General features: G+C 32.7%; 1 protein-coding gene across 1 annotated transcript in view; it reads right to left on the bottom strand.

Moving 5' to 3' along the window:
• Window positions 1–14,465, bottom strand: part of LOC125051163 (glypican-6) — an 82,581-nt gene that overhangs the window by 30,646 nt on the left and 37,470 nt on the right. Inside the window, exon 2 of the mRNA XM_047651336.1 lies at window positions 1,446–1,598. Within this exon, the coding sequence (XP_047507292.1) occupies window positions 1,446–1,598 (153 nt within the window). The remainder of the gene's footprint in view (window positions 1–1,445; window positions 1,599–14,465) is intronic.

Genomic DNA, 14,465 nt, shown 5'->3' with positions numbered 1-14,465 from the left:
CATCCCTCACTTGGCCGCAACCTAATGTCAGCCAGGTGTAAACAGGTATAATTTCGTTAAATATATACGTTCATAATGAATTATCATGTTATACATACCAAATTGAAGATTAATTCTTTCCCTACATGATGAGATATAGGTGCCTATGCAAAAATGCCCGCAAATAGTGACTGCCAACGATTAAAGATAAATAAAAGCGAGAGAAACTTAAGATAAACACCCCATGTCGAATAAAGATAGAGCATCCCAGCTGCTTGTCGTTTTTATGCTACTGCGCATGCGTCCATAGGCAAGGTGCTCAACTAAATACCGTACTGAATATTGCAATCATATCAATATTGTTTTAGTTGAAAAAATATTGAAAACACTAGTTTGGTAGATTAATTATTATGACATATTATTTTTACTGCTCAATTTTTGGAGTATTTTAAACTCCAAGCAAATACGCGAGCTACTAGTTGAGCACCTTATCTATGGACGCATGCGCAGTAGCATAAAAACGACAAGCAGCTGGGATGCTCTATCTTTATTCGACATGGGGTGTTTATCTTAAGTTTCTCTCGCTTTTATTTATCTTTAATCGTTGGCAGTCACTATTTGCGGGCATTTTTGCATAGGCACCTATATCTCATCATGTAGGGAAAGAATTAATCTTCAATTTGGTATGTATAACATGATAATACATTATGAACGTATATATTTAACGAAATTATACCTGTTTACACCTGGCTGACATTAGGTTGCGGCCAAGTGAGGGATGGCACCTTGAACTTTCTCGGTATCTCAGGTATATTTCTTTCTAATGAAATATATTTTTTAACAATTACAAGTGAACGTAATTGTTCAAAAATAAATAATTAATTACATTTTAATTAAAATTAATTGCGGCCAAATTTGGATGGCCACCTTTGCGGATCTGCATTGGTTTAGTTATAAATATCGATAAAAATTATATTTTATTAATCAAACATATGAACGTATAAATCACGCGGTCGGATCTCGTACTATAACCTATATAAGCTGTTTTTTACGTAAAATGTTGAACATTGAACATGATTTAAATCGGGCTGCGAAGATTTCAATTTCTTTTTTAATCAATTAAACTCCAAAGTATATTACATGTTACTCACAAACGTTGCATAAGATATAGTGCTTGACAAGAACTTGACATTGCATTTCAGTAATAAAAGCATCGTTTTAATAACCGAATATTAGTTTTATTTTAATATTATTAATGGAATAAATTTTCCTGTGAAATATAAGAGAATATTTTAAAACTATATATTTCAAATTACATTCAGATTTGGCAATGAGTAGGGCGATACACGAATTGCTCATATTAGTTGACAGTTGACATTTACGCCCATACGTTGACATAACTCCCGCTTGTGTAGATTTCCAGTTCGAAATTCAAAAAAGGAAAACGTTTTGTACTGTCTACTTACCATCAAATTTCTTCGCCTTGTTCCCTAGGATATCGGCTAACTTGGTAAGCTCTGTTCTTAGCGCCCCTTCTAGCTGCGTATGCGCTTGTTGTGTGAGTCGAGGCCGTGCATTGGGCCCGCAACATCCTTTGTTTGAACATAATTCCCCGGCATCTGCAAATAATGATATAATTAATAAAGATTGTTAAGGAATAATATTAAAAAAGGAATACAAATTTCGAAGTGATACATTTTTTAACTAAAAATATTAAAAATAATCAAGGTCTGAACAAGATATTTGTTTTACGTCTTCAAAATAACATTGAAATTAAAAAAAATCCATGAATAATAGAAGAGAACGTGTTTTCAAATTCAAAATTGGAAGTTAGTATTCTGTCACGGTTGTCTATGCACACCCCAACTCGCTCATAATGCAATAAACTCTCCATCGAGCGGATGTTTAAACTTATTTCAGCCCCATAGATTATATAAGGTAGTGATGGGGTCGGAAACAGGGGTCTTAAAGACGTAGTGACGTGCCAAATTGCAAATGATTATAACAGAGATAAAATGTCTATGGCATGTCATTTTAATTTTACATCACGCATATTTATTATCTATTACCCAATATTAAACCAATATATTAAAAATAAAAGCTACGCTAAACAGTAATGGCGCGGCATTTATCATTTGCGGTCACAGTTTTGTGTGTATCTCGACATTTCATTTTAACTTTTTATAGAATAGTAGACAATTTATTTTTTACAGCTTAATCTATTGCTTGTCAAGAATATCGATACATAAACAACACTATTATGTCAAAAATTAAAACGTGATGAGATCGATAGTAACGAAATTGTCAACATTAGGGCGGGTCCCTTTTGCCTGATAGAGTTTCAATATTACTATTATATAATGTCAAATGGTTCTACACACAACTACTACTACTATTTATGTACTATTATACAATGAATATTTTGTTTTACCTTTCCCGTATGTACCCATTAATTATATTAATACTAATTTCTCGATACAATAGAAATTGTAATGAAACATTTATTTAGTATACTATAGCTAACCCATATCAATCTTTGCTAGAATAAAATGCTTAGAAAAGTTCAAAGTTTCAACATCAATTTCTTTGCATCTTTATATAAACCTTTTGTCCGTGTGTTTGTTTGTGGATCGAGAATAGTTTCGATTTACAATTTGATTTTTTTGTAAGTTTTTTTATTGGTTATATTATGTATAAAATTATTGATGTAAAATATTTTACTTTCATCACATTAAGCTATCCAGATTACAACTCATTTATCCATGCTTGCTAGTTAACTTTTATATAATAATCCATAGGAATTGTTATTATTCCTTTGAAACAGCTACAGAGTATAAAATATTCCAATAACAATATCTCAATTAATACAACTATTGACGCGTCACCGCATCCTAGACGTGCTTGCTTCATCCCAACTAGGATAATTCGGATTTAAGGTAAACAAGCAAATATAGCTTTAATAGTGAGGTACGAGAGTTCAATGTAATTTGCATAGCTGGCTTGTGGGGTCAATATGAATTAATCCTGGGATACGGTTTCAGGGAAAGGAGCAAGGCGATATTATAATATAGTATTTATTTACATTTATATTTTCTAGTTGCATAATCCTTTTTAAATGGATACATGTATGTTTTTAGATATTTGGAGTTGAGTGTGTAATTATTTCAATTCAATATGTGGTTTATCTAAAACAGATCCAAATAATTATAATAAAACTAGCCGACCCGGCAAACGTTGTTTTGCTATGTATATTATTTCTAGGAAACATTTTTTTAGTTCAAAATAAACTATCTACAATAATAAAAAATAGGGGTTGATCGTAGAGGGGTGAAAATTTAGGGTTGTATGTATTTTTTAATGGCACATTATAAAAAAAAAAAAAATTTCATCCAAAAAATAAAAAGTTAGGGGTGGACAACCCTTATCACTTAGGGGTATGAAAAACAGATAATATTCAATTCTCAGACCTACTGAATATGCATATAAAATTTGATAAAAATCGGTTGAGCCGTTTCGGAGGACTATGGTAACTAACATTGAGAAATAAAGCTAACTTTAATAATGATATTTTTTTTATTAAACAAATAACGCGCTTGCACATTAACAGTCTACGATATATAATAGATACCAAAAACAAACACTGTTTTCATGTCAGTAACATGTAAATGACTCAATCTCTGGCGCTAATCCCTTGGGCTGCCCCGCAATCAAGTGGCATCCCCAAGTGAGGGGCGGATAACGTGCGACACCACAACCTTTTGATATTTTAATGTTTACAGAGACGAGGGATTCGTCTCATAAAATCATCACCAACTGGTCAAATATTACTATTGAATACTTCTAGCACTATGCCGTATGACACCGATTTTCATACAGAAACAATTTAAAATATAAGTTGTGAAGTTGTGTAATTCTATTTTATATATGATTTGGCGTCAATCGTACATTTAATTATTATTAGGAACATATAAATATTTACAAATTGGCTAAGAGTGTTTTGGATTTCATTTTCCAGTGTCTTTTTCTCTAAAGTTTTCGGTTGTTTAAAAAAGTTCACAAAGCGTGAATCAATATTAACACTATCGATATGTAACGAAACGAACTGCTTGGACACTTACTTAAAAGGCTCGCAAATGCATTGCCGGCTTTTTTAAGAATCGGTACGCTTTTTTGAAGTAGGTACCCGAAGTCGAATTGGTTTGGAAATATTTCAGAAGATAGCTTGTTCCACGTGGTGGGCGACAAAAACTGCCTCAAAACGCAACGCAAACGCACGAACTTAACTAAAAAACATTCAAAGTTAGACGAATTCTAAGAAACACAAAAACACTAACACCTTAGCATAAACAAACGGAGTTGCACGCGTATGATTTAGTGCATCCCTCTTTAATCTCTGGTACAAACAAACTTATGAATAAAACTCTGAGACAGGCCATTATAACTTCGTTTCATGAGCTTACATGAGACTTCCAGTAAGAATATAAATTCTTTTTAATATTTCCAAAGCGGCCTGTGTTACTGAGATGCACCACATATTGTTTAATCTTCTTTGAGTTACAAAAATATTCGTATTGATTTTAAATGTTAGGTCTCATTCAGGGAATAATGTTAGGCCCAACATTATGTTATAATGTTTAACAATGTTTTAGAAAATAATTATTAATAGTAATATACAGGGACTATAAGTAGAAGATTGATTGATTCAACCATATATAGAATCATTAACAATTGACGTATACGGAAGCTTATTATCAGTAACCTATGAACCTTCAACAACAGGGACAAGATATTTCACTTAACTTGAGTGTTAACATTTGAAAACCACAATTTGCGAAAGATAACGTTATGCAATGTGTGAGACTTGTCTCCCTTAATATATGTGTTAACAACATTTTTAAATATATTAGCGAGCTTTTGTTGCGTTCGCTACGCTTTAAAAAGTCAAGGTAGGCACTTTATTAATAAAAAAAAAAAATATTTCTAATTGTGTTGAATGTTAATTAAAATAAAATGTGGCTAAAATAATATCTTAACCTTATTTATAAATAATTTGTTTCGTAACCGTTATTAAAAGTCGGCAATGCACTTGCCAGTCCTCTGGTAATGTGAGTGTCTATTATCACTTAACATCAGATGAGCATCTTACACATTTGCCCCCTGTTATATTAAAAAACCGTTAATTTTAAAAGACTTTTATCCTATTAAACCAGATTTAATTTTACCAAAGTGCATTACTTATTTAAATTTAAAATTATAAAACACATAAGCGAAGTGGTGTGAAACGGTCCAACGGAAAAACGCAACACGTTCCACATCTGTAATCTTGGATATTTTGACCAATGACAATTAAACAAAATGCCCAATCGTTTTAAATTTAAAGTTCGTTAAAACCCTATTCATTTACGACAGTTTATCTTGTAAATAAACATAAACCCTCAGCGACCTACTTTAGAGGGAAATGATTTATTTAAAGCGAAAAGAGATTCCGCCCCGGAGGCTAGCACCCTCGCTACAAGTGGGGTAATTTTATTTCATATTTCCCTTTGATAATTTCTTCCTGACTTAGCGAGTGTTTTTGTGATAATAACAGCTTAAATTTACAAGTCACACTTTATAACGTAATTGCTCTGAATATCAGCAAGCTTACCATATATGAGCATTGAGCATGTTACGATAAAAGTCATAATTAAATTTTACAATTGAAGGTTTAAAACAATGGAATGCATCGAATTGTATACATTTTTTTTGAACGAAGACGTGCGCAACACATGGACTTATATCCTTATTCTTCCAAATACATTGGAAACTTATACAATTAATCAACATATATTAAAAAACAACATCTAACTTATATTTATCATGATATCCACAAATAATCCAAAAACATCAATAAAATATTCCGACTCCTCGGCCTCAATCACAACCCCACGGTGCTAAAGCTTTATCGAGGTGCTAAATAAAAGCCATTGTATCGCAACAAATTGAAGGATTTTGTATTGTAAATTTGATTATTCAATCGTCGCAAAACAATGCACCCTAATATAATTATATAGCGCTGGAATGTTTGTAAACCTTAGCCTAGTATGACATGCTATGCAGTAAAGGAAAACATAGTAAGGAAACCGTCTTACTCTTAAGATTCTCCCGTTCTTATGACCTAAAACGTATTGTATATATGGGATTCATAGTTCGCGCTAGGTCACGATGTTACTCCAATAATCGATGATAAGGCACAGCTAATCACCTACTGCCTAAGTAATTTTTGTGTTCATTATATTGTAGCAAAGGCTTGGTGGTATAATAGAAGCCGTCACTCCAACTTTATATTACTACTGAAAATCTGTTTTCTGCTAAACAAGCTGCGCTTGGCCTATTTTTAGTTAAGTGATTGTGTTTTGTTATTTTTATGTAAAATATAAATCCTTATTCAAAACAATTCAGGTTTCACTTCCGTATTTCTTGGATAATATTTCCTGGTCTTTGGTTTTCCGATCTTAAAATGCGCAGTGAATCTGCACTATTCAAAGCTTTTAAAAGTACTAAAGCTGATGAGGATTCGGCGAAAAAATGTCAAAAAGGAATTCACTGAAGCATCACAAAAGTCTCACTAGATGTTCTGTTATGGTTTTTCGTTTCTTCAACTATAGTATAGCACTTGTAGAAGGAATTGTAAACATTACAAACAAGACAACATTTGTAGCGGCGTAGACCTTTTTAATTGTTGCGCCCTTATCTATAAAATACTCATAATTGCACTCTTCTAATTAAAGGATTATATCGTCTCTTTCTGTCAAATTGTGTTTACGCTGTGTTGAAAAGAGACAAATGTAAGCGAAGCAATAAGACTTTTTTTGAAAAAAAAAGTACGATTTTTTTAAATCTATTTACACTGAAACAGACAAACAGAAAGAAGACAAATAAAATATAAAGTAAGAGTATACTATAATTACGATTAAACCATATTCATACCTTATATTATTATAGTTAGTAACAGCTGTAATCTGGGTCACATAAAAATCGATTTATTTATTATTACCTCTAAACAACCTTCGCACAGGTATCGTGATGATATCATTAATTCGTAACATCCGACCTTTGATACTTCTTACGACAGCTATTATTTTGAGTAAACCGATAATTTATAGTCCCGACCACCGGCGTTGGTATTTTAATGTTCGAAGGCGGATTCATACTTAACTATTATTTTAAAAAAGAAACAATTTTAGTTTGACCTTCGTGCTTAGACCTAGTTTAAAAAAAAGTTGATAGTGTTGAAAAGACTTGAAATAACAATAGTATTTTTTTTAGGTGGTTTAACGCAATTCAACGAAAAATAACCCCTACAACACATTTATTACAAGTTTAATTTTACGGTAATTAAAACTTGTTTAAATATAATAACTCAAATTGACGCTTATCTGCTCACATCTTTGTTTTTGACAGTATTTTTGTATTGAAGTTTGAAAAAAAAAAGGTTTTGTATCAAATAAAAAATGCATAATATTTATGTAGGTACACTAATGAACCTCATTATTAAAAAGTAAGTAACGTAAAGGTAAATAACTCAACAAAAGCACCAACATAATTATACCTACTTATATATTTAAAGGTATATAAGTATCAGATGGTAATAACAATGCAGGAGTTTCATAAAAATAATAGCTTTCCAAATAGTTTCAATCATTTTTATTGAAGCTACAAAATATAGCTGTTAAGTCGCAGGTGGCAATAAATAGAATTCGATCTGGGAAGATATTTTATGACGAATGGTGCGGGATTGCGGTTGAGAATGGTATTTGGTTAATAGGAATTCAGCTCAAATTAAGTTTTAAAAGATAATTGTATAATAATAAGTAATTTGGCTCTTAAACATATTTTCAGTAATACCGGCCGCACCCTATGAATTTTGGGTATAGAATACTTACTATAATTGTAGTAATTTGCCGTTTAAAAAAAATGTATTCTTTAAGGAAGTCATGCTAGTAATATAAACTCAAATCTAGACTGTGGTTTTATAAACTTATATTGGGACATACAATCCAAGTAGAGCTTAAAACTGCTTAATTGGCGAAGCTTTAAAGCATTGTCTTTGACAAATTAACGTTCATTCAAAAAAAGAAAAAATATCCCAAAAGCCGTGGGCTAGTCTATTAAATTTAAGTCATAATAACACTACTTGATGACAACCCCACAACAATTACGGACCACCACGAAGCTGAGAGCACAATGAAGCCATCAAAACGTTTCATGATGACCCGCGGTGTTAAATCGATTGTATAAAATAATTTAGATCATTTGACGACTACTCTTAAATTTGGTCTAACGACCGTTTTCTAAACAAAATAATAATAGTAATTGCTACGAATCGTATCTACACCCAACCCTGTGTCGAACAGGCAACTTTTTTCATATTTTTGTAAACTTTTCGTTAGTTAGCGCCCGTACAATTGTTCTATTGAAAAATGTACTCGTAATACTAACTACAGGTATTTTGGACGTAAATCGAAAATTGAAGTTATGGAATGGACAAATGATATCAGGTAATTGTAATAATCTTAGTACTACGATCAAAGAAATTATTACAGAATTTCTTTGATCGAAAATATTGACGAAAAATGACTATGAATAGTTTTATTATCAAACGTGTTTACACTTACGTCACTATTGGTCTATTTCATCGAGTATTCTATTAGTGATTGAAAACCAAAGATTGAAAACAAATAATACAAAGGTTAAATAAATTTTATAATCAAGAATAATTTATGTTCTTTTCCCGTACAATTGCTCATTTGTAATAATAAAATAATGAAGAATATTCCAAAGATAATATCGTGTTAAATCATCATAAGTAACTTATTAAAAGGAAAGTTAAAATGGAAAATTTAATATAACACGAAAACGCATTAACATATTTTCCTTGCAGATATAAATCGATATACGGGTATGGCATAGTTTATATTACAATTATGGTCCGCATGAGTGCATTTGTATAATAAAGGCAACATATTGTTTGATATCCGTCATTGCTTTCTTTAACTATGTACTCAGGGTAACTTAAACAATTACAATAGGAACTTTCTGATCATGGTGCTGGTATAGCATCTTACATCTAAATATGATATTCTATGGATAATTTATAGTATAACCAATGGACAGGGACTACACATATCAAAAAGGCACCTAAAAAGCAGACGTGTATCTGAGAATAAAGTCAACATCTGCAAAGCTTTATAAAGGTTGTCGACTTTTAAAGCAATGGCATGCACAATTCTTTCCCTACGTTTCAAAAGTGCGTGCCTAAACACGTGTTGAGAGAAAATGTTCAAAAACAAGCACTTTAATACATAACAGTTTCATGGTAATGGTAATACAGGTATTACCATGAAACTCATTTAACCTATGAAAAATTCAGTAATTGAAACGTTTCAAGAAAGTACACGTGTCTCTTTCCATAACAGCGTAAAAATAATTTGATAGAGTGACATAAGAATACTTAGTTAAAAGAGTGCAATAGACTGGTTTAGTTTGGGGCATTGGTAACTTTGCATGACGAAAAGCGAAGCAAAATAGATATGCGCTTGAGCACGTATGCCACTAATATATTGTAGCAACATCAACCACTTTTTATACCCCTGGGCAAACAGGCAGGAGTCTCACCTGATTTGAAGTGAAACCGCCGCCCATAGACACTCATTACTATAGGGCTCGCCGGTCTGATAAGAAATGGTACGGAAATACATCGGTGGGCAGCTGGTTCCATCACTGACGATAGTTCATCATTAGCGAAACTAAATAGTTCAAGACTAAGTTTATTTGTGTTCGACGGACGTGGTTTATGAACGGATGTCTCTGGTTCGCTATAAATTTTGCGATGTTGCTCATCGCTGAAACTTCATACGCCTCCCATTAGCTTTATTGAGCTTTGTACTCTAACTCCCAATGGGGAATAGAACTCATTTGTCATCTGTATATGTAATGTGATTATTGGATTTCGCCGTACGACCAATGTACTCTTATGAACGTCAAACAATAAATATACATCAAATGCAGTTCAGTTCTCAAATCAAGGGCGTAGAACGGAAAAGACCTGGCAATAAATTCTCCACCACTCTTTTTAATAATGCAACGAAGTGTGAATAAATAAAAACCTCCAATCGCCATGTTAATCCGACCTCCACTATTCTGTACCATTCTACCCCGGCTACCCTTCTAATATCTGTTATTTATATCTCTAACTAAGATTACAATATTAAGTAAAGAAGCGACAAGCCAAAAGACATAAAAAACTACAAGAATGTTTCCCATATGTGCCAAAAGGATTTTTTATTTCGCAAAAAGGCAGATTGCGCGGATATATAAAGGATGACGCTGGATTCCACTATAATTAGAGTTACGGACCGGCCGACGCATTCCACCGAAATTGCCCATATCGAGATAAATAAACGAAAACAGTAAAACGTGAACAACTTCGGGCGTTGAAAAGGTTTCGTATGATTATTTTTCCGACCCTAATGTCGGCCAATAGAATTGCACCATTCGACGTCACGTGGTACAACCTACATGGTATTATACTGAAAATTTTTTGTGAAAATTTTCTCTGGTCGTTGCTTCAAGAAAAGTATTAAGTAGTTGTTTTATTCATTATGAAATTCTTATTTGTTAACTGTACATTTCGTCTCATGGTGCAATTCTATTGGCCGACATTTGGGTCGGAAAAATAATCCACCGAATACCACTCGAGCTTCAAAATTATCTGGTATTTCCCTCAAGGTTCGTTGCAAACAAATAGAGTCGTCATGACGACTGTCGTCGTCATGACAACTATATTAATTGTTTGCAACGAACCTATCGGGAAATACCCGATAATTTTGAAGCTCTTGTGGTATTACATATGAATATTTGGAATATTCCTAACCTGTATTAAAGATATAATTAAACAAATTACACCTTATTATCAAATCAAATATAATCTATATATATAAAATGAGAGAGAATCGACTGTTAGGCGGTACGATGTTCGCCAGGCCAGCTAGTCTGTTCATAAAAATAGAACACTACACTACACTGCATTTAAAGAGTTTGGTCCCAGTGGCGTGTTACTTAAAGCTTGCAGCATTTCCTAGCAGTATTGCGTTGAGAGAGGCAAGCACTAGCGTGCCACTAGGTATTTCAACCTTGGGGTCGTGTGTTCCAATCTCGGCTGTTGTACCAATGGATTTTTGTTTCTACGTGCGCGTAACACCTGCTCGCACGGTAAAGGAAAATATCCTGAGGAAACTGGCATACCCAAAAATCAACGGCACGTGTGAGATGCAGAACCTACTGGCAATAGGCCAGAAAAATATATGTTTACGAGACGGATACAAAATTCTGCGAACAAAACATAAAGGTTCTTGTGGGATTTAAAAATAATAAAAATACCGTTTAACTAATATTTTCCATAGATCAATAGATGTGTCTAATAATGTGTAGTACAAGAAATTCATCATAATCATAAATACTAAGCTCTATATTTTTTAGAAGTTTTTGTGTAGAACAATATACGGAACCCTAAAACAAAAATTCGCGAAATTAAGATTGATCGCTTAGTTCGAAAGGGTTTAATTATACATCCGAGTACAGTTAGGTCATTAAAATCGTTGATATAAAACTCAATTCTTCAGTTCAAAAAACTTTTTTCTTCAGTGTGTTATCAAAAGATACTGAACTTTTTTTGACATATATACCACGCCGAGGTCCCGATAATTTAGAGAAGCTTGTGGTGACCGAAGTGGAAGTCACGAGATTCTGAGGCCGATCTCCTACTGGACAGACCAGGTCAAGGTCCTTACAGGCTTTACACAGAAGCTCAGGCTTGAAGAATGAAAGAAGATAAGCAACACCAACATGATCTTCATTAATAAAAATGACTAAAGAAAAAGTAGATTAGAAAGATAGAGTAGGAATATTCATTTAGCAAGATTCCAACGAATGGTATGTATTATAATAATACCAACAAATAAATGATAAATAAGTGGCAAAATGTGGCAGAACAACATTAAAACTTGACACACACACAGGTGTGTGTGAGGTGTCTGCGGGAATGTGCTATGTGTGGGATATTGCACATTCCCACAGATACCTCAACAAGTAAATTATTAGAACATTATTTGAACAATGTTCTTCGTATATATTATGGTATAATCAGCTTTGGCTATATTTTTTTTTAACTTTTTAAATATTATCGTTAAAAGCTGTGGATTATCAATACAATTACCACTATTAGCATGATTCTTAATTTAAATTCCCGTGAATTATAAATTTTTATTGCTTTGTTTTTGCTTTGTTTCTTTATGTGTATTCTAAAATGGAAAAAAAGTTTATAATAACATTGTTTCAAGCATGCTTTAACGGTCTTAATAAGTCTCCTGGATATTATAAAAACGTAACGAACTGTTCAACGTAGTTTGATTCAACGGGGTTACACCCATAATGTAAACCTTTTAGGCTTTTGTCTGCTGCCTTATAGACGTAGAATAAATTCAAATCAAGTTAAGGTCTATCTGGGGATATTTTATAGAAAGGATTTATTTTTATTTTTTATTAAAGATTTTAAAAAATTTAACCTCTCAAGCATAGTCACGAGTTATATCAACAAGAAGACACAATGTAATGAACTTTTACACTAATAACCTCCGGACCTCAGTTCCATAGAATCCTTGCTATAATGTTAATTAATTTTTAACTTATGCTTTTTTCGTAGCGTATGTACATAAAAACTAATACACATCTCTCACACACACAGTATTTTAGTAGCACTTTAAGGTCTTGTATATAATACATATTATATTTGTTGTAGTTTAGTTTTCATATATATAAATCTCGTTTTGTTTTAAAGTCTTAATTTTACATTTTGTTTATTTAAAAATGATTAATTGTTTTGTATTGTTATACTTATTATATATAAACTACGAAAGAGTACTGGTAACCCACAACACAGGGATGTCCCTAGTGTGGGGAACTAGCTTCTTTATAATTAACTACCATATAATTGTGTCATGTTATAATAAATAAATAAAAATTACATACCGTTGTTTGAGATTACGTTAATCTAATAGTATAGCCTTACCATCTTCAGGCTTCCGTAGAGAAAAAGCACTCACAACAGTCTACACACGGCCCTAAAACAGAGGCAATATTGGGAAAGTGTTGGGGAGTACCCTAGATCGCCGCCACAAACCCTAATTTATGGTATTTATGAGTATGCTTCTGCCGATTCGAACTATAAGCCGTTTTTATTCCCACCACCATTGTCCCGATATCGCCACTGATTTTAGCCATGTGTAAGCTTTAACGAAATCTTGATTTCACTCCTCATGTTTATATTCTAAGTACTAAGAAATCCTTAGCAAATACGCTATTAAGTGGCTGATTGATAGCGATATTCAATACACGCCACTTGAGTTAGTGCGAATTGAAACGATGGCTCATTATAATTCTGAATGTTTCATCATTTTGAATATTAAATAGATGTCTTGTGTCGTTTATATTTCAGTTGCGGAATGATTATAATTTAATTAAAACCGATAAAATAAAAAATCCTTAACGGGAACTAATTTCTTCAAATGGCAACAATCATAAATTCATTATGGATTGTCATCAATGTCATCTGTCAAAATGTCGGCTTTATTGTGCGTGGTCTAAGACTTGGATATTGTGAGTTATTTATTGAAAGCTAATTATGAAATGTTATTTACAATATAACAAAGTATTTATCGGAAAGCAAGTCTGAATGGACTCTTGCCCTCTAAAAAAAATCACAAATCTTGTTCTCTTGTTCTCTCTTTGTAGTGTATGACTACTGTAGCTATAATGCTAGATAATTTAGCGCCCCCAGAGTTTCTTATTTTATGGGTCGGTCGGTAACATCTTAACTAAAAACATAGTTAAAACTTTATTCAAAATACGTCTGGGTTTCATATTACGCGATATATTTGTGTGTCAGTAGTTATTAGTATGCACTTAGATGTCTCTAAGTGCATTGACACATTGGCGGATATACGCATACACTTAACACAACTCTCAAAGCATCTTTGTACCGCTTTTATCACCATTTCCCAGATAGTTAACCTAAGATAAAAAACCTCACGACACTTATCAACAATCGGGGTAGCCATCACGAAAAACATTTTTAGTGTGAACTACGCGTTCGGAGGGCAAGAAACACAGATTATAAAAAGCGGAGAATGAGAACAGATTATAAAAACTGTCACGTATACAAATTCTTCGATGTGGCGCGTTTTGAAAAGAATGCATTATTATTCAGCTGGGATGCTCCTGTATTGAATAGTATAATGTTACGCTTAAAATGAACATATATTAAATATTGTTCTTGATAGTTTGAAAAATTTATTCTGTATGATTAATAAGCCGCGTTTGAAGTCTTTGAATAAAGGACATACATGATATACTTCAGTAACAGCCATTGAGGATGAATGCAGAAATTG

The sequence above is a fragment of the Pieris napi genome, chromosome 7, assembly GCF_905475465.1.
Source record: "Pieris napi chromosome 7, ilPieNapi1.2, whole genome shotgun sequence".
Lineage (NCBI taxonomy): Eukaryota > Metazoa > Arthropoda > Insecta > Lepidoptera > Pieridae > Pieris > Pieris napi.
This window is presented reverse-complemented; position numbering and strand designations above follow the sequence as displayed.